General features: G+C 35.2%; 5 protein-coding genes across 5 annotated transcripts; all 5 read right to left on the bottom strand.

The window, feature by feature from the left end:
- Window positions 1–789: 789 nt before the first annotated feature.
- On the bottom strand, window positions 790–3,507 carry LOC106296188 (receptor-like serine/threonine-protein kinase At3g01300). The gene is made up of 6 exons (XM_013732264.1): window positions 2,959–3,507; window positions 2,267–2,610; window positions 2,052–2,187; window positions 1,825–1,961; window positions 1,618–1,741; window positions 790–1,529 (listed from the first exon to the last, which is right to left on the bottom strand). Exons 1-6 carry the CDS (start codon window positions 3,179–3,181, stop codon window positions 1,024–1,026), a joined length of 1,470 nt encoding a protein of 489 aa, XP_013587718.1. The 5' UTR covers window positions 3,182–3,507; the 3' UTR covers window positions 790–1,023.
- Window positions 3,508–4,663: 1,156 nt separating this feature from the next.
- Window positions 4,664–6,214, bottom strand: LOC106296189. The gene is made up of 4 exons (XM_013732265.1): window positions 5,981–6,214; window positions 5,470–5,742; window positions 5,094–5,388; window positions 4,664–4,704 (listed from the first exon to the last, which is right to left on the bottom strand). Exons 1-4 carry the CDS (start codon window positions 6,212–6,214, stop codon window positions 4,688–4,690), a joined length of 819 nt encoding a protein of 272 aa, XP_013587719.1. The 3' UTR covers window positions 4,664–4,687.
- A 7,822-nt stretch (window positions 6,215–14,036) lies between these two features.
- On the bottom strand, window positions 14,037–14,427 carry LOC106294285. The gene has a single exon (XM_013729847.1). It carries the CDS (start codon window positions 14,356–14,358, stop codon window positions 14,044–14,046), a length of 315 nt encoding a protein of 104 aa, XP_013585301.1. The 5' UTR covers window positions 14,359–14,427; the 3' UTR covers window positions 14,037–14,043.
- A 1,074-nt stretch (window positions 14,428–15,501) lies between these two features.
- LOC106296015 (E2F transcription factor-like E2FF) lies at window positions 15,502–17,938 on the bottom strand. Its single transcript, XM_013732056.1, has 11 exons — window positions 17,705–17,938; window positions 17,566–17,633; window positions 17,418–17,470; window positions 17,274–17,351; window positions 17,139–17,195; window positions 16,940–17,018; window positions 16,686–16,753; window positions 16,526–16,598; window positions 16,364–16,425; window positions 15,897–16,263; window positions 15,502–15,808 (listed from the first exon to the last, which is right to left on the bottom strand). The coding sequence occupies exons 1-11, from the start codon at window positions 17,803–17,805 to the stop codon at window positions 15,738–15,740; spliced, it is 1,077 nt and encodes a 358-aa protein (XP_013587510.1). The 5' UTR covers window positions 17,806–17,938; the 3' UTR covers window positions 15,502–15,737.
- A 219-nt stretch (window positions 17,939–18,157) lies between these two features.
- Window positions 18,158–19,798, bottom strand: LOC106296016 (protein transport protein SEC13 homolog A). Its single transcript, XM_013732057.1, has 2 exons — window positions 19,704–19,798; window positions 18,158–19,211 (listed from the first exon to the last, which is right to left on the bottom strand). Exon 2 carries the CDS (start codon window positions 19,203–19,205, stop codon window positions 18,297–18,299), a length of 909 nt encoding a protein of 302 aa, XP_013587511.1. The 5' UTR covers window positions 19,206–19,211; window positions 19,704–19,798; the 3' UTR covers window positions 18,158–18,296.
- Between the last annotated feature and the right edge of the window lie 1,442 nt (window positions 19,799–21,240).

The following is a 21,240-nucleotide window of genomic DNA, read 5'->3' as shown; positions in this document are numbered from 1 at the left end:
GATATTTTTTGTACCACCCTATAAGACCCGTTCGGATATTTTTACGTTTCGGGTCGGATAACGGATCGGGTTTTTCGGTTCGGGTTCGGTTCGGATTTCGAGTTCCGGATTTTATGCCCTGACCTATAAACAATGATCAAGTTTCAATAAAGATAAATCAAATTACAGCAAAAGTAATCAAATTAAAGTTAGTTTTCTGAGCGCAAGTCGTTGGTCCTTGCGGCATGCATGTTTAACAAGTACCAAGATGGATAACTTGCATTTGAGTAAATTTGAATAAACAATAACTTCACGTAAGAAATGATGTCATCCGGTGGCATATTATTACCTTTAGTCAGATAACTATTCGATTAATCTTATATAAAGCAACAAGCGGCGGATGAGTACCAAATTCAAAAGAGGAAAAGATTCAAAACTCTAGTAAAAGCGAAATTTCAACCCCAACACTTTCCAGTACCCCCCTTTGTTGATAGTTTTATATGGTTGAGTGCTGGTGAAGCGACAGTGAAGTGTGAAAAGAACTTACGGGGGCCATTGATAACATTTCCCCTAATAGCTCTCAAATGCAGTTATATAGGTGGGGTGACGATGAAATTTTGAAAGAGATGATGCAGTCATTGTGACATGTTAAAAGCAGCAAGTGGATAAGTCCAAAAATATCAAAAAGAGGAAAATATTCAAACATATTATAAGCTAAAACGGCATCCACATTTATATCAAAGGTTAGGTTAGGTTTGGTTGCGTACTGGCTCGGTCAAGCAACTGAGAAATTGCGAAAACGACTAGTAGTGAATGAATGAGACAATATTATGCGACTAACAGATAAACACTAAGACAAGTCGAAGAGTACAATATAAGAAGAAACAGGCGGTTACAAAGGGTAAATCAACAACGTTGGATCTTCTTTCAGATCAGTCTTATACACCATAATTTGCCTTTCTCTAAATCGGTTAAGAATATTGGTTAAAAACAGACAGTTTCCTTGCTTCACAAGAAAGAGCCTCTAAAGGAAATGAGATACAGCTAAGTAGTTGCACCTTTGGGCTTAGGAGACGGAATCTGATGACGATAAGGTGAAGAACCAGCTTGGCCATGAGGACTAGACAGTGTCCTAAGCACAGGTTGTCCGTTTCTCAACCCCAACCCACGACCAGACCCAGACCCAGCTTTCAACCGCTCGGCTTGCATTGTCTGGAAGTAGTAGGAAGAGCTAGCCATGTCTTTGAGAAGCGGGAGTGGCTTAAGGACTTCAACCACTTCACTCATTTTGGGTCTGATCTTGGAGTCACGGCTAAGGCATTGGGCCGCAAGCTGAGTCACTTTCTGAGCTCCTTTGATGGAGAAATGGCCCTCCAGCCTCGGATCAAGTAGCCGGTAGAATCTTCTTCTGTCGAGGAGATGCGGTCTAGCCCATTCAACGAGGTTTTGCTCACCGCTTGGTCGGTTTTTGTCCATGGATCTTCTACCAGTCAGCATTTCGAGTAGAACCACACCGAAACTATACACATCGCTCATCGATGTCAAGTGACCTATAAGCAGTAGTAGTATACAATCATATCAATGCTGCTAATAGAGAAAGGATATATAATGAGAGGAGAGGGTGAATGGAAGACTAACCAGTCATAACATACTCAGGAGCAGCGTAACCATAAGTGCCCATGACTCGAGTAGAGACATGCGTTTTGCCTTCATCAGGAGCATCTTTAGCAAGCCCAAAATCTGATAGTTTCGCATTGTAGTCCTGAGAATATATTGGTAACACGTTTAGAAGCAAGCAAGGACATAGATGCTGAAAAAAAAGGAAAAGTAAGAAAGGAAACATACTGAATCTAGTAAAATGTTGGAGGTTTTGAAATCTCGATATATGACAGGCTTAAGAGCTTCTTCGTGGAGGAAACTGAGACCCTTGGCAGCACCTAATGCAATCCTCATCCGAATCGACCATGGAAGAGGCAACGACCCTTCCAAGTTCCAACACACAAGTAGGAGAAAGATTTAAAGCTTTACTGTACGTACAATAATGAAGGTTTGAGAATTGATTTAACACTTACTTCTGAAGAGGTGATTCTCCAAACTTCCTCGAGGCATAAACTCATAAACCAGCAGCCTTTGGTCATCTTCGATACAATAACCCACCAGTTTAACAAGATTCGGATGCAGAAGATTACCCAAATAGTTAATCTCAGCCTGCAAAAACAGAAACTTAAACCTTTAGTAGTTGTGTGTTTTAAGCTTTCAGCAGTTGAAAACAGAAAGGATATCTTACAAGCCACTCTTTATGACCCTGAAGACCATCAAGATTTAAGGTTTTAACTGCCACAGTAAGGCCAGTGCCAGGCTTAACAGGAGCAGTGCCGTTCTCCTCGACCCATCCTTTGAAGACACAACCAAACCCGCCTTCCCCGAGGAGACTCTCGGGTCTGAAATTTCTAGTAGCTAACTTGAGATCAAGGAAAGAAAACTGCTTGAGGTGGGAATAGATCTTAAGCTCTTCACTGATCATAGGAGTGGACAAAGAGCTTTCAGCATTGCTAGTTGCGGTTGTAGAAGAAGAAACAGGGCCAGCTGGTTGCTCATTTGATTTCACAGTTGCTACCGACTTACTCCCCACTGTTAAAACCAAAAAAAAAAACAAAATACATCATTACAAAACCCATTTCACTACTAACTAACTAACTGGTAAGAAAGGATAAAACTGTTTCTTCTATACTATAATGGATCTAACTAAGGACATGATATTGGATTATGGATTAGGATGAAAGTAGTTAAGCGCAAATTGATTCTCAAAGTTAGGTAAACCAACTACATTGACACATATGAAGTCTTTTTTTTTTTAGAAAATTCAGAAAAAAAGTTAAGAAGATTTCATCAGAAAAAGGAAAGGTTTTTATTAGCTCAAAGGCAAATGAAAGTGATATGTGGAGCTGGAAATTGGAGAGAAGGGAGGCATAGGCATACGAGTGGTTGTAGAGAGAGTGGGAGATGAGCTATTATCAACGTCTGTTGTTGAAGGTAGGCCACAAACCATAACCCTAAATTTGACCCAGCACCCATTTGCTTCTTCGCCTTCGCCTTCGCTGTTCCTGACATTGTTCTTCTTCTGCTTCTTCCTCTTCTTCTTCTTCTCGCTCTCGTTGGATTTGTTCGATTTCTCCATTACTTTGACGGAATCTAAACTCATCCGCAGGAAAAAGAACAGAACTTGACCAGAGCACGAGAGAGAGAGAGAGAGAGAGAGAGAGAAAGGAAACAAAAGAAAAGAAAAACCCTTTCAAAATCCAAATGAGATTAGAGAGTTCCAAGCTGAGGAGGAAGAAGAAAGGAGAGATTTTTTTTGGTGAAGAGAGAAGAAGAAGAATCAGAGAATCACTTTGAAAAATGGATTAAAAAGCAGATAGAGAGAGAGAGAGAGAGAGAATTTTAGTCAAAAAAGGGGAATTGATGTCTGCAGAGAGATGAGAGAGAGAGAAAGAACGGGCAAGAGAGATAGAGAGAAAGAGCGATTTGGCATGTGTTTGTTTGTTAACTCCTCAACAGTTACAAAACGCTTTTTTCGTATCCCCCCCTCCCGTAATATTTATATTTTTTATTTAAAAAACTATTCAAGGACAATTACTATAATCATAACTCCTTCACTTCATAATTTTATAATCAAACCAGAAGTATTTTTTTTTTTGTATTGTGATAACTAATACTTTTATTATTCTTGAATAAGTCATTCAACAATTTACAATTAAACTATCCACTTACTTGACCTATTCAAATTTTGTATTCGGATTCACACTTCTTTTTTGGTCAATCCATTTAATAGTCTAATCTCTTGACATTTTGCCAACAAAAAAAAAAGAAGAAAAATCTGTAGACATTTAAGAGAGATGTCTATATATTATTTGGATGTTCTGTGCTTCTTTGGAAGGAAAAAGAAGCTCCTAATAAATCATATTGCTTTTCATTTTCTCTTTTTCGATTTAAGTGAAGCTAACCCAGTGAGAAACAAAGGAGAAAAATGAGATTTGATTAACACTAGTACATTACGTATAAATTTAGCTTTACTCTTAAATGATAAACTTTTTATTCTCTGATCGGCCAATAATTAGTATTTTATTTCCAACTACTCTAACAAGTCATAGACTATAAAACATTGTTGACCTAATAAAAACTCACAACTGCGTAAATATTGTTAATGATTATTCACATTTAACAATCACAAAGGAGAGAATGTTATCAAGTTCTAGAGTACGTCACGGGTGACTCGTTTATGTTTCATGTTATTATACTATCCTAATGCAAACTACTCATCTGCAAGAGTCACTTTCACAAATACATATACCCAAAAATAAGAATTTACAATCATCTTGGAGAATCGAAATAGCTACACTTAAGTTTATTTAATAGGGAGCTTTGGGAGAAAAAGAAAGCTGAAACCTGTACAATAATAACAAAATCATTAACAAAATTTAGTCGAACGGAAGAGAAAGTATATACTTCTATTCTATGTATCTAATACAGTAATACAAATGAATACATATGAAGGAATACGTATTGAGGTTTTGTTTTTGGATTAACAAAAGGTTTTGGATTTCTGAAGCTCTTATTTCACATTGTTTATTAGTAAAGAAACAACATGCAATAATAACTCTTTTAGTTTATTCTCCTCCAAGTTGGTTGTTTCACATATATTATACTCTTATCGTTTGTCAACATCTGCAAGACAAAAAGGAAAACAAAAAACAAAAATCGATGACAAAATTAGATATAAAGAAACTAATTAAACTAGGGTGATGCACATTTGTCATGTTACGAGACGTAACGAGACTTTTAAGGAAAAAGTATGTCGTGTAGTAAACTTTCATTTTTAGATTCGAAACAAAAATTTGGAAAACAAGAACTTTGGCCACTCATGTCTCAAATGTATCATATACTTTCTTATAAATATTGTTCTCATATGGCAAAATAAAACTTAAAATATTAGCTAGCTAGCTAAGATCTAATTAAATATATATATATATATATAAGTCTTAAAAATATATTTGATTTGTTCAAAAAAAAACATATTAGAAAAACTTAGAGTAATCAAAGGAGAAGTATAGTACCGAGTGAAGGAGGAACGATGATGACGTGCATTGTTGCGTTATTGGGAGGGAGATGCAACTGAAGAGGACAAAGCTTCGCATCATGCAAAGGGTTTCTAGAGCAAACAATAAGATCTTGGATCCCTGTTTCTTCCTCTAGTTTCTTCTTCAATTCTGTCAACTCGCTTCCATGGAATATCAATGATTTTTCTCCCACTTCGTCGTTATTTATGTTCCCACAATCATCTCTGATCTCGTAATATATCAGTCTTCCTTCGGATTTTGGTGGTAAGCTCACAGTAAATGAATCACCTGACTGGTGATCAAGTATTATATAACATCAACAATATAACCATCTGAAAATGTACTACTAGAGTTGGTATCTATGTATTAGTACCGCGACCCGTGAAAATGAGGAAGAACTATGGGTAGATTCAGCATCATCGTTGATAACTCGAACTTGGAGAACATCAACACTCCACAGGACCCAATCTTGTGTGACTGTACGGCTAGGGATATCGTGTGTGATAGAGTTTCTCCAAGGCGGTAAACCTTTGTTAGCTCTTAGATATTGTCCATAACGACTCTTGAACCGTACGTGTTTGCCATTGTCCGATATTGGTTCCCACTCTGCCGACGAATCCAACTTTGCCCGTAAGGTTTGAAGTACCTTGTTTCACAAGTTATTATCAAATCACACGCAAAAAACCTAATAATGATTTAAAGGATAAATTTCCATTGCGCTTTTTGTTTTGCATTACAGCAAAACATAAACATTCCATTGTGTATTGCAACTTGAGGTAAATTATTGGGATGCCTTGTCATTCAAGATATCTTTTAAAAAGACCTAATTACATTTTAGGTAATTAATTGCGGGGGAAACAAGAAAAACCCCTTGGTAATAATACCTTTTTACCGGTGGCTCCGAGGAGGAAATGATTATTAGAGGCGGTTAGGTATTTGCCGTAACAGCTTTGAAGACGAATGACATTAGACCCAGGAACAATCTCAACGGTCCATCGGGTGTTTTTAGTTGTGCCGCGACGGTTTTGATGAACGGATTCTTGGTCTTCGTCGGCGGTTAGGTACTTTCCGTTGTGGCTATGGAGCCGCACAATCGCTGCCTTTCGAAATATCTCCATCCTCCAATCCATTTCACGAAAAGGAGAAACTTATTATGAGACAAAATGGGATCTAAACAGAAACTTTGGTTGGTGTTTCGCCACGTTGGCAAATATACTCGACATCATTTTTCCTTGACGACGGTTTCTTTGACGCTTACTAACAACACGAAGCTGTACTTTTCAGAACTCGCTTAGACAGAGAATTACATATCTTTATTACAGCTTTGCATCAGATCATTGTCCTTTGGTAAGCTTTCTTATTACCAGTGTAAAATATGAATAACACTGAACTCGAAGCTGTACTTTTGGCGCTTACTAACAACACGAAGCTGTACTTTTCAGAACTCGCTTAGACAGAGAATTACATATCTTTATTACAGCTTTGCATCAGATCATTGTCCTTTGGTAAGCTTTCTTATTACCAGTGTAAAATATGAATTACGGTTGACTGGATTCGACATTAATAATTATTCTGTCAACAAATTTTTAATGAACGGCAAAAATACATCATTTTAACGACGGATCCAGCTTTCGGGCACGACTGATCATTATTTGTATTTTTAACTTGAATTATGTTCTATTCTTTAATACTTAGTTATTCTCCACATAATCATTTTACTTTAAATTATGTTCAATTCATTAATACTTGGTTATTCTCAAGATTCTTTGGTCAAATAATTCAACATTTGAAATCGCTCTTATGGAGCAAAAACACTCGTCTTCTGCTCAGAAAATATGAATTCATTCTCACTGATTCGTTAAGAATCTCTGAAGTCTGACATGTGAATTTTTCATAAAATCATCACCGCAGAATACAAGATCAATAGAAGAAAAATTAAAAAATAAATTAAATAAATTTCGCAAGAAAGATTTTGAGAGATCAGAGTTTGGTTAAGAAAGTTTTCGGTCACGGTTAATCTGAAACACGGACCAATTTAGTTGCTCATCATATCTCTCTTCTTTCTCTTATCCAGATATATCGAAAACAACAGAAGATACACAATTATTGCCAAAAGGGAGAGAAAAAAAAATGTTTATAGATCATCAGAGACTTAAATACTAAGAATCATGAAGATCATATTGTTGCAGTATTAGCTCATCATCTGATCTGTTTTTCAATTTATACAAAAAGAGAGAATTCAAACCAAGAACCGAAGTAAACACTAAACATACTGAAGACGAATAAAGAGAACTGAACGGAGAACCCGTTATTGAGTAGTACTTGATGAACAGAGGAGGGATGGTTCGTATTTAAAGGTCTCTTGCAAGCGGCGACGTCCGTTTTAACGAGGAAGCCCTAGCGATTACTGGGGTCCTATATGGTCTTTCAGAAGGCCCAATTCTAGTAAGCATGCATGTAAAAAGAAACCTACTCAACTTTATGTTAAAACGGGTTTTCTTTAGTAAAAGGCCTATTAAGGGGGATATAACTGTTGTTTAGGAGGCTTAATGTGGCTGGGAAAAAAATCCGGATCGGAAGAACCGACCCCGAAATCAGGATTCCAAACCCAATTGGACCCGAAATAAATAATCAAATGGGTCCTAAATTGCTATATATGAAGAATCGATACCAAACTTAACTCGGACCGAAAATCGAATTAGCATCTGAAACTATTCGAAAGGTAAATATATATCTAAAATATTAGTTATAATTATATTTATAATAATTTAAATTAAAATGATAAATTAAATATATTAGTTATTTTCAATACTTTGTGTATTTTCAGATAAAATAAGATAGTTTTAATAGAAATACTCAAACAAAACTGTATCTAATGAATATTTTTGATTATTTCTTGGTATATTTCGATAGTTTGGATACAAAATAGCTGAACTGAATCGGATAATATGGTTTCAAAAAAAAATCGGATAATATGGTTTCCTGATTCATTGTCTGCCCATGAAACATGATAGCCATTTAAGACCAGAGAAACAAGATGGAGATGGGACTTTAAGCAACAGCGAAGCACCACAATACATTGAAACACACAGATACCATTTTGATTAATTATATCATTAGGGTACGCCAAAGATATATAACTAACACAAATGTTTTTGAAGATAATAGTAGTGTAAGCCTTTTATAAGGATAAACAAATCAAGAGGCAAGTGTTTTCACTGCCCTGTAACAGTCTCTTGGTAGCTCATCTGATATCTTTATCCGCCACTAATCTCACCGCATCAAAACATCCTCGCCACTTAATCTAGCGCCGTTAGTATGTATTGATTAGAATTAGCTGTGTGCGTAGTGCCCTTGATTTTCTTATATATATGACTTACAGAGATGTGTGAAGAAGGTTTGTGACTAAAGAAATTGATTTGTGTATCAGTTATGTGGATACTATCAAGGATAGTATGTATTTGTGTATCAATTAGTGAAATAAAATATGAATGAGAATATTAAAAAGAAAGTTTGATTCATTATAAATATATTATTATCATTAATAAATATATACACAAAACATTAAAAAGGTGAAGCAGCAGAAACATAATTAACATTAAGACAAATGTTTCTGAACATCTTAATAGGGTAAGCTTTGCCAGGAAAGAGAAGCAAGAAGCAAGTATCAGGGATTACTGAAAAGACTGCTCTGCAACAATCTCTTGTTAGCCTTCTGTAATCTTTGCCTGATGCTAATTTCAACGCATCGAAACATCCTGGTATGCTATTTATATTTTCTGTCGGACAATAATTACCAGCTTCTGATTGTAGGAAAACCAATGCCGAGACTAGGGCTAACACCATAAACATCAAGTTGGTTTGCTTTAGTTTCATCATTTAAAACAAAAACAAAAAAGATTCTTCAGAAACAAAAACAAAAAATTGTTTGAAAGGGTTGGATTGTTTGTGGAGTTGAGATCTTCTTTCGGTGAATAAATAGGAAAAATAATTTGTATTAGAGTGTTGTGTGGTGAAGAAAGTTTGACAGTTTTGGAAAGTTTGACAGTTTTTTTGACCAAATATTATAATATACTCATTCCGTTTCTAAATAAGTGTTACTTTGACATTTTTCACATATATTAAAAAAATGACAGAAATATATATAAGTTGTTATTAATTATACACTGACCAACAGTATTTGAGATAAATAACATTATTTATAAAATCAATGGAGATTTCAATTAATTTTCAGGTGAAAATAAGTATAATTTGCATTTGAATTGTAAAGTGACACTTTTTTGTAACAAGAAAAAAAAATTATAATGACACTTATTATGAAAAATATGGAGTATTATCCCATCTTTGAAGAAATAAAAATCATCCAACTTAAGAAATGAATAAATTAGATATCATATCTCCATTTTTATTCAAAACAAAGCCAATCTTTAAAAAACAAAATCATTCTTATATAATGCCTATTTTTTTTTTGAACGACTATATAATGCCTATCAAAGAAAGAATATCAGTCATAACTCATATATACTTGATTTACTCAATTACAATAATCACTCCATCGTATATTCTCCTTAATATTTGTATGATGCTCTTATTTATTATTTGCTTCATATAGCTGTACTATATAGAGCTACGTAACTCTCATTATATCAACTAGGGTTTGGTCCGTCCTACGGGCGGGTAAATTTACACTATAACTATTTTATACTAAAATACACTAAAACTATTTTCTACTAAAGTATATTTTAATTTTATAAAATATTGAAAGTTTAGTTTATAATAAATACAATATGTTTTTATTCGAAAGCTGAAAATTTTATTAAATTTGGTTGGTTTGACTTGAAAAGACCGCTCAATTTTGTTTGTTAGATACAAAAGTATTAAATGAAAAACATAATGACTTTTATTTTTTCTATTTTATTTCTATTGCTATTTGATATAGTTGAAGAAAATATAAAGTAAGAATAACTAATATTTTTTTATTTCTAAGAATATCAGATTTTTAAATTATTACAATAACTAATTTTTTACGATAATAAAACACTCATCTTCAAGCTAAATCAATTGAAAATCAGATGTAATGTGATAAAATTATAAATAATTATATTTTAAAGTAAAGTTTCAATAATATCATCAATAATAATTAGTATATATTGTGTAACAACAAATGATGTTTTGTAATGTATGTTTTCTGTTTATATAAGATATTCGATTTAAAATGAAATTTTCTTTAATTTTTAGTGTTTTACTAATTATGTTTTGTAAATTATTTTGGCATTTGTTGATTTTTTTTATAATTAATTATTAGTTGGAAATGTTGTTCATGCTATTTGAAAATACTTTTTATAAATAGTGTTATAAATTAATAAAATATTATATTTCTAGCAGAATTTTGCTTTAGTTTCATACCCTATTATAGCAAATAGTTTGCTTCGAATGAGTTAGAGTGAACCAAATGTAATTTAACCAAATAAATTAAATGTAGAGTAACCATTAATAATCTATAAATTAAAAAAAATCAATTAATCTTTTCAGCGGCGGAGGTATTGAATGAAAATATATAATTCCTATCTAACCAAATATCTCATTTTCTGTTTTCACATAGTAAATCATATATAGTTACATAACTAAATGGAACATAACAATATGTTAGGTTTATATTCCAGCCCAAAACAATCAAATAATATATCATCAATCAAATAATTATACACACCAAAACTGCAAACGGTCATGTATATACTTTTAATTTACACAAATCATAATTGATTTTTGTACTCTTATACATTTACTTTTGAATAAATTGGTACTTTAATTTTTTTTTATTATACTTCTTTTTTTTTATTTAGACATTGTGAAAGAAGAAATAAATGACTCAATGTAATAGAGTAAACATCTTTAATTAGATACACAATATAAAAGTTTGTTACTGTTATATTTTTTCTATGTTTGCTTATTTTTTGTTGTACATCATGTTTTCTTATTTTATGATCAAGTTATTATCCATGTATAAAACATATATTTTTATTATAATTTGGATATAAGAATTTTTAAAGATTACATAGCAAAGTTGTGTATATCAAAAGCTTCATGTCATTCTTTGTGTCTCTCATCGAGACAACCAAGAAACAAACCAACTGTACCATCACCACCTGCCACTTATCCTCATTATCATTGCCACTGAAACCACCTACCACCTATCATCATCATCACCTGAGGTCAAAATGTCTTACAGACCTGTTGTTTCTATGCGAGATACATTTGAACTTTGAAGCACTTCTGCTGATGCACATACATTACAACTTTTGAGCTGAATTCTAATTTTCTTTGGGGAAAGAACTCTTTCCATTTTGTTACATACACTGCAGCAAAAAAGAAACACCTACGAAAAATCTTGCTCCATTTTAAAAAATTAGAGAGATTAAAAACCACGTCAATTATAGAAACGAAAGCTACAATTTATTTTGCAAAAAGTTTCTAGAACAGAAAATTTAAGACCGGGTTTTGTTCGTTAACTATAAATATTTCAGCAAGAGAACAGGTCCACTCATCTGAACCAAGGAAACAAATCAGATTTTCGAAATTGTTCAACTGTTATACAATAGCATAGTGTTCTTCACATGGCAAGTTGAAATAGATAGTTCTACTGTGAAAAACTGAAAAATAAGGTTATGCACACTGGACCACTAATAAAAGGTATTACTGTAGATTTTTAGCCAAAAGAACTTGTCCAACTGGCATAAAACCCTCCAATTCAAAAAGCTTCAAAAGTCCAAGAAAATTGGGTGTGGCTTATCAGATTTCTGTAGATTAGCAGAAGCAGTCTCTAAATTGTATACAAATAACATGCCAAGCTTAGTGATGACATATACCAAGTGAAATTGTGAGAGACCTGTGGAGAAAAATGTGCTATGATTTTTCACCAGAAACTACGAAAGTTAAATTAACTTGTAATGCAACTTCAAACATGCATTTGGGAAAAAGGGATCTGCCTGCCTCTTTGAAACTGATGGTTTTCCTGCAAAAAAAAACTATTTCCTACAAATGTAGCGAATGATGCAAAATAACCATGAAAATATCAAGCAGTGGAGAAATCTAACCTGTTTGTGCACCAAGCTAAATGACTCTGCTGTTATATGTCCAGCATTGAAACTCTTGATTTCAAAGAATATAAGAATTGAAGGATTCACATTCCTAGGTACATATCATTAATATTGTTTTTTTCATACTGCATTTAAATATTAGACTTGAAATGAATTCACAAAGGAACAACATACTTTACCTTAGACTGAGAAAATGAAGCAGGATGTGCTTCAATAGCCTGGCTCCGCTTTAAGTTTCTTCTGGTCTCAGAGACTGCAAAAAATAAAGAGGGTGCATGACAATTAATTAACAGTACATTCTTAAGTCTTAACTTACTTCCAGTTCTGTTCAAGTACAACTTTTTTGGTTAATACATACACCCTTCACCACCGACTGAATTGACTGTACACATGAGACTATTAAGTCCAAGGGGTAGACACACTCTAAAGTTTCAGTGTGTAGGACACAACATTCTGACAACTCTTCTTCTAGCAAATAAAACAATGCTTACCTCAGAGACTTATTTGAGTAGCTGCTTTTAAGACATTATTTGACTGAAGATCCATCGGTATGTATGTAATATTCCTGCACAAACCTGAAAAAGTTAGATATTGTATCAGAGACAATATTTGAGCAAGAACCCTCACGATCTAAGTGTCCTCTGAAACAATGGCCGCTTTACCGTCTACTTCCTTTCCGTCATCCTCAGACATGTCATCAGTTTTTTCAGACTCTAATCGCCATCGAAATGATCGCCGTCGCTACAGTAAAAGTGACCGAGACATCGACTCGCTCAAGATGACAGAAGAAGAGCCAACTCCAGCTTGAGACACTGACACCGTAGACGCATGCATATTTCTGATTCTACTCACTCCGATCCGATCCCTCCAGTCCGTGGATTAAACATGATATCAACTATCTCATACCAGAAAATATCTTTGAAGAGAAAGTAAAGAAGAAGATGAAGAGATTGGCTGCTTTGATAGCCAGCACACCGGATGTGCTTTTATGGATTTATGTGATTTTGCGTTGAGCAGAGAATATGAGTAGGAGTTTATATAGGGTGAAAAACTAAGGGAGTCGGAGCCGCTTCCATGTCTTACGATCGATACATCCTTCTTGGGAAAGCGATGGCCTTTTGGTAGAGTGGAGGATTAGGGTTACGGGAATGAGGTAGTAGGAGAATTAAGGTTGGGCAGGAACGGGGCAAGGTTGGGCCGGAACTTCAAATTGGTTTGAGATCCAGCCCGTAGTGACATGACAAAATGATTGGTGGGGAATATTTTTGCCCATGTAGCACCTTTTATATAGTAGAAACTCTTAAAATAGTCCATTTTATATAGTAGTTATGATACAAACAAGTCAGGGGCAGATCAAGCGTTTCCTTGAGGAGACTTGAAGATGCTTTTGGTTAATACTTGATAGAAAGGCCAAGGAGACTTGATTATTAATTTCTTTCTTTGTTTATCCAATCTAAAAATATAGAAAAATATAGAAAAGCAAAAGATAGTGGAAAAAGAAAAGGATCGTGGGTTGTAGATTGTGTTTGAAAAATTGTTATACGTTATCACTTATCTTGCTTAACTGATTTTCTTTTAAAAAAAATTGAAATATTTTTCCATGTGTCAAAATCTAATTGCCAAAATGACTTGTGCTTTATTATATAAGGGATATGACTTACAGAGATGTGCGAAGAAGGTTTGTGACTAAAGAAATTGATTTGTGTATCAGTTATGTGGATACTATCAAGGATAGTATATTAGTATGTATTTGTGTATCAATTAGTGATATAAAATATGAATGAGAAAATAGAAAAGGAAAGTTCGATTCATTTTAATTATATTATTATCATTAATAGATACATAAAACATTAGAAAGGTGAAGCAGCAGAAACATAATTAACATTAAGACAAATGTCTCTGAATATCTTAATAGGGTAAGCTTTGCCAGGAAAGAGAAGCAAGTAGCAAGTATCAGAGCTTACTGAAAAGACTGCTCTGCAACAAGCTCTTGTTAGCTTACTGATATCTTTGCCTGTTGCTAATTTCAACGCATCGAAACATCCTGGTATGCTATTTATATTTTCCAGCGAACAATAATTACCAGCTTGTGATTGTAGGAAAACCAATGCCGAGACTAGGGCTAACACCATAAACATTACGTTGGTTTGCTTTAGTTTCATCATTTAAAAAAAAAAAAAGATTCTTCAGAAAACAAAAACAAAAAATTGTTTGAAATGGTTGGATTGTGTGTGGAGTTGAGATCTTCGTTACGGTGAATAAATAGGAAAAATAATTTGTATTAGAGTGTTGCGTGGTGAAGAAAGTTTGACCGTCTTGGAAAGTTTGAAATACTTTTGTTTGACCAAATATTATAATATATTATCCCATCTTTGAAGAAATAAAATTCAACCAACTTAAGAAATGAATAAAGTAGATATCATATCATGTTTCAAAAAAAATCATTCTATGTAGATATCATAGTGTAGGAAGAAAGTAGAAATGAATATCATTCTATGTAGATATCATTCTAAGTAGAAATGAAATAAAAAAATCATTCTATGTAGATATCATGTTTCAAAAAAAAAAAAAAGTAGAAATGAATAAATTAGATATCATGTTTCAAAAAAATATATATCCTCCATTTTTATTCAAAAGAAAAGCATTCTTCAAAAGAAAAAAAAATCATTCTTATATAATGCCTATCAAAGAAAGAGTATCAGTCATAACTCATGATTTACTCAATCACAATAATCACTCCATCATATATTATCCTTAGTAATTGTATGATCCTCTCATTTATTATTTGATTCATATATAGCTATACTATATAAAGCTATGTAACTCTCATCGTATCAATAGTACAATTCATATATTTCTCATAAGTTAATAATGCCTACTATATACTACTGTTAATCGTCTAGGAAATTTGAGGTTCACTTTTGTATGTTAGTACAGTCGCGTTTTAATAAAACAGAAACAATATTAATGTGGAGACATTATCTTCAGCTTCGAAGAAACTATAAATTGAACAAATATTTGTTTTCTTAATGGGGGGCATCTTGAAGCTTGAGCTTAGATCAGTATCCGAGCAATCTAACGCATCGAAACATCTGTACGAGTCATGAAAGTTTTGACCTATGAAACATTTGAATATTAAGAGATTCACAGTCAAATGTGCTATCATTAGACGATCCTTTTTGCATAGTTTACTTGTGACAGAAGGTGCAAAGTCAAAGAAAAACATAAATAAATGCTTTGTAGAACCTGAAAAAATCTAATGATGCCAAACCAAATATAGGAATAAACATTTATAGTAAGTTCAGGAGAGTACGAATTCGAATCTAGATGGATGGACGGAGCTACTAGTCCACTAGACAAAGTCACTGGGGCAAAAAAATTACATGGATTATTTTTTGTTGGGTGACTTTTATTAACAAATAACAACAATACGTTGATTCTTGATTAAGGAAAGACTAGAAAACTATGATGTTCTGTGAGTTTATGTGCTCTCATCATGTACCCAGTGAAAACAATCTACCTTTGGGGGCCGCACAGTAATGTTTTATTTGCGATCAAGCTCTGCAAACCATTTGTTCCATGCCTCCGTGTAATGCCCAAGAAGACCAGTTACATCTGTTTTAACCACAACAATTAAATATAACGGAATCAAGAATGCAGGATTATTATTTTTTTAACATGCTTCTCTAACTGTGGTTGTTACCTTGATTGCAATACTGAGGTTTGTATGCAGAAGAAAGGGCCTCGAGATCTTGCAGCCTTCCACTATTACTGGTTCCAGCATTGTTGATGTTGTTCTTCTTAGATGCAGCTGTTGGTGAGAATGGGCCAAACACATAGCTCTTTGCAGCTGGTTTCTTTTCCTCCTCGTCATGTTTCTTATATCCGTTTTGTACGTAGTTTGATGAACAATCTGTTTTGTTTCTCTTTGTACTCAAGTTGGTGATCTCTGTTCCAAAGACCCGCTTCTTCGATTCATTGGGGGAGTTAAACAAGCTTGATCCTTTTTCGGTTAAGCTTTTGGACCCCAACCACTTATAAGCTGGTTTCCTAGTTCCTGGTATATGAGTCTGTGGTCAAAGCAACAAAAGAGAAGGAGTCAAAGATGAAACACTGGAAATTAGAAATTGCAGGGTAAAATGTATTTGGTCAATGAGCAAAACACTTTACCTTCTCGATTAACTCCATGGAGGATAACACATTTGCAATGTCGTAAAGCCGCCTAACTTTAGCTGTTTGATCATGTTCAGATATTGGTGGTTGGTTCATGGTAGTATCAACTATTTATGCAATAACCAGAGATGAGAAAAGATAAGGAAAGAGAGAGTTTACTTCTCATATGCATTGGATCTTGAGAGTCGCTCAGCAAGGCTTTGGCAGCACTATCCAGTGTGATGAGATCATCCTAAAGCGAAAGCAGCAGAGAGGGTTATAAGACAATTTCACAAAGTGTGTGAAAGAAGAGAAGTGGGTAGTGGAATAAATAACTCACATGAGAGCAAAGAAACATCTTAACAAAGTTCTGGGAGAGTAGCCAGAGAGAACTCTCCTTCTTGTGGTCTGAAAAGAAGATAATAATAAAGTGAGCTCTTTTAACACAAATCTTATTCTAGGAAAATTTTATCAAATGCCAATAGTGAAGAGCAATAACAAGACATGTTGGTTTTTATCAGCTAGGAAAGAAGATGTATTTATTGATTGCAACAACATAAAAAGGGAAAAAAGGAGTAGAAAGAGAAGAGATACCCAATTTAGAGAGGGAGGAGTTGTCTTGATCATCAGGCGTTAAACTGAAGGACTCTTCACTTTCATCGTCATGTGAAACCTATGAAAGAGAATTTGCCTTTAGCAAAGCTAAATGGTGTGTGAAACTCTTGTTAATGATTACAGAATCACCTATAGGATCAACATTACAGAATCTGCAACATTAAGATGCTTTGTATACCTTGTCTGAGTTGCTGCAGATACTAGAGGTACCAAAACCCTCTCTCAAACCTTCTTCCTGTAAACAAAAAGTAAAGATCAAAAACCATTCTCCCTGAAAACAGATAGTATTGACTAGTTATTTGAAGTAGTATACCTTGAGCTGATGAAGAGAACGAGGAATGTGTAGAAAACCATTCCAAGAGTAAAGATTCTTCCCTTTTCTAGACACAACCTGAGTGAGAGACATAGGGAATCTCAGCTCCTAAGACAGAGTGAAAGTGAGTGAGTGAGAGTGTACCTCAATGCTCTCCAGTATATTAACCACATCATATATACGCCGTCGTTCAACTCCTGAGAAAATAATCCAATTGTTCTTAGTTTTTGGAATCTAATAAAAGGCTTTTAGATCTATATTTTACCAACCAGAGGATTTCTGAACCTCTCACCTAATTTGGCAGCCGCCTCATCGATGCCAAACAAATCAACATCGTCTCGATTATATATCCTCACGAAACTGGATCGTACACACATTAGAAACCAAATCTGGTGGAAACAAATTATCGAGAGAGAGAGATGTAAAAATACTTGGAGACGAGAACGCCTAGAGATTTCTCCTTGCGGCTATACGATTGGAGAGCGAGAGCATCCACATCTTGAGACGACACTATCCATGGCATTTTCTCCATCTGGAGATTTTAGATCTCTTTCTTTCGCTTCTGGCGTGACTTTTTTACCAAAGCAGGAAGAGGAGGCGGGGGAAAGGAGTTTTCGAATTATGTAATCTAGCGCTTCTTCGCTTTTTTTCCTTCTGTTCAATTACCAAAACACCCCCCTTCCCTCCTCCTCCTTTTTAACTCATCTAGAAACACACATCAATGCTGAATAGTAACTACCTAACATTGTAAATGGCCGCAGACATTCAGCGCCACCGCCAAAATCAAATTAATTTCTTTCAATTATTGTGAATGCTGACAACCAAACAAAAAAATCTGAAAAAAAATTATGAAAACACAATCATTTTCCAATCTTTGGTGTCTGTTAATAAAATACGTAACACATGTGTTTTTAAGGAGAGAAAGCAAGTATCTAAGAAACAAAAAAAATGTATAATAAGCAAACCACATTTGATACTTACTACAACAAAATGAATGACAATCAAACAAACAGGAACAAGAATCTAAGGCTCAACGACGGTCACTTGCTCCCACTCTCCATCCACAGCCTCTTTCCACACCGTTACGTTATTGTTCCCATCCGACACCGCCAGCAAGTTACCCGTCAACGACCACGTCACCCTCCACACCGGCGTCTTGAAATCTTTCAATACCTTCCCTTCCCACTGCTCTCCTTCTTTCCCCACCGTCCATATGATCACACTCCCATCTTCCGACCCGCTCGCTATCGTCGACTTCGGCAGACCCAAGTTCGGTGCCCACGCCACGTCACGCACCCAGTCCTTGTGCTTGTGAAGCGCAGGGAAACAGTCCATCTTCCACGACCCGTTTGCGAATTTCCACACCTTCACCGTACTATCACACCCTCCCGACGCTAACTTGTAGACCGGTTCGTGCATACCGGAGCTAACGAGCGCCCCTGGCTCCGTCGCTGGTGCCCACGACACCGAAGTGACTCCGACCGGGTGAGCTTGGTCTATCCTCGTCGTGTCCCAACCTCCATCGGCTCTGGCCGAGAAAACAGAAATGTTTCCGTCGGATGCTCCGCAAGCTAAGGAGAGACCGAGCTCGTGAGGAGCCCAGGCGATGGAGTTGACTGATACTTTGTGGTCTGTGAAGACGTGAGACTGCGTCCACTCGTTTTGGTTTCCTTCTTTCCATATTATGATTTGCCCATCGTATGAGCACGAAGCGAGGAGCGAATCGTACTTCGGGTGGGCCCAGGCGACTTGCCAGACGGGACCTCGGTGGCCGGTTAAGGTAGCTAGCTGCTGAGATCCGCCGCTGTTGCTCACTCCGGTTATCTTGATGGTGCCGTCTGATGAGGCAGTTGCTATTCGCTTTCCATAGTAATCCATGACGACATCGTGGACAATGTCGCTGTGACCCGTCTCGATCTTCTGCGGAGGCATGTTTCCCTGTTATAATGTGGATTAATTAAGAAAAGTTTCAACAAAATAACATAAAAATCAGACTAAACATCTTAAATTTCATATGATAGAAATACAACTATGAAATTGAAATCAAATAGGGAACACAAGCCACTCCGATCAGATATGATACAAACACACACTTTACTAAGCACAACAAATTTCAACTAATTATTACAGCCGAGGCATGTTTCATCAATAAGTCATAGACAGGGCTTAAAGCAAGAATCGATCTACCAACACAATCACCATAATAGGCCATTCAACATCTCAATGACTGAATCATACAATAAAGTTCCAGAAAATTGGTAACAAAATCAGCAAAGAGAAGTCGATGTTGCAAAAATCCATTCATGAGACAAGCTGTGGATCTAAATCTAGCGAATCCTAAGGATAATCATCGGAAGCTCAAGCTCAAGCTCAAGCTGAAACAAGCACAGATACAAGGGATGAGTGAATCAAAGGAAGAGAGATACGAACCTCGTTACCAAGTTTTTATTCTTTGTCCAAAACTCTCAGATCTGCCAAAGGAGAGCGAGCGAGCGAGATGGAAAAAGAATGAAGCGGAAAGTAAATCGTGGAGCTACTACTGTTTCCCTTATTACCGATTCCACCCCTGCTTGTTGAAATGACAATACTACCACCACATCTTACTTGTATTTACGGAACTAACCCCAAAAACCAACCAATTGGGAACTGCTGCTCTCGTCACACGATCTTTCGTTTCGGTCGGTCGTACCAGCACCGGTCTCTTCCCGGTTATCTCGAATCCCAAAATATGACACTGTTTTCGATTCCATCTGCTGATCAAGAGCTAGTTATTAGTTATCTTGGTTGGAGTATCTGAATGACACCATTGGGGTTTAGGCATCAGTGTTGCGACTTGGGAGACAATAGCGTCAAATCAATACATTCGACTGCCCATCTTATTTGAATCCTGGAAAGCCAATACTATTATTACCTGCTACTTTATTTACCCTGCAATAATAAACAAAACAAAATTTTGAAAGTAAATAGGTTAATAAATAAAGTTATTATGGTCATATTCTAATATTCGTTAAAAATTGTGATATAGTGTGCAGAATGGATCAAACTTAATTCCCACAGATTTCCTAGCTAGCTATCTCATTATTGATTGGAGATGATCCACCCCATTTTTTTATTTTATTAGAATTAGATATAGAAGAAAGAAACCTAGTATATGCGTATGTCGACATTAGTGCATTTAAGATAGAGACATATATAAGTCCAAATTATATGGTTAAAAACTAAGAAAGTTGGTCTTACACTACTAAGGTCTTTTAATGTATTCTTCAAAACTTTTTATCTTGAGACAGGCATCGTATAGCAATTTAGCAGAAAACGTCTGACGAAACCAAACATTCACATATATGATAATACTAGTATAATCAAGAGTCCATTTGATATGGTTAAAAAAAAGAAAAAAAAAGTATAACGGTTTAACAAAGTATTGTTTTAGTCATATTTAAATACTTACTTGGAGACTATAATGTTGTGTAGACAGGCACCATAAGAATACTATATTATATATCTTTAAATGTTAGTGAATAACACAAGCATTAAACTATATATTATATATGCCAGTGATAATTAATTTGGTAGCACCAATCCAATAGAACCTTATAACTGTTATATCACATTGATATATAAAAATACAAATTTGTAAGTGCAGGTGTAGTCACCTTAGAGCAGGATTAATGCATGAGCTAAGAGGAGTGTTTAGGGGTGGGTTCCACTACAAAAGGAGAAGAAGCGATGCTAAAGACGCCAGATCTGGCGTAGATGCTTGAGCTGTTTCGTGGGCCTCACTGACACGTGGCGACCCGCGATTGGTTCGTTTTAATTTTTTTTTTTTTAATCAGAGAAGAGAAAAGACCAAAAAAAAAAAAATAAGCACCCAGGGATTAGTGGTGCTCTTATATCTCGTGAAAGAAACATGGGCTCGTTAAGTGCGAGTTTACGTAGCATGTAGGTAAGGATTAGGAACGCGCGCAAA

The sequence above is a fragment of the Brassica oleracea genome, chromosome C5, assembly GCF_000695525.1.
Source record: "Brassica oleracea var. oleracea cultivar TO1000 chromosome C5, BOL, whole genome shotgun sequence".
NCBI classification, from domain to species: Eukaryota; Viridiplantae; Streptophyta; class Magnoliopsida; order Brassicales; family Brassicaceae; genus Brassica; species Brassica oleracea.
Note: the sequence above shows the minus strand (reverse complement) of the source record. Positions and strands in the feature narration are given on the sequence as shown.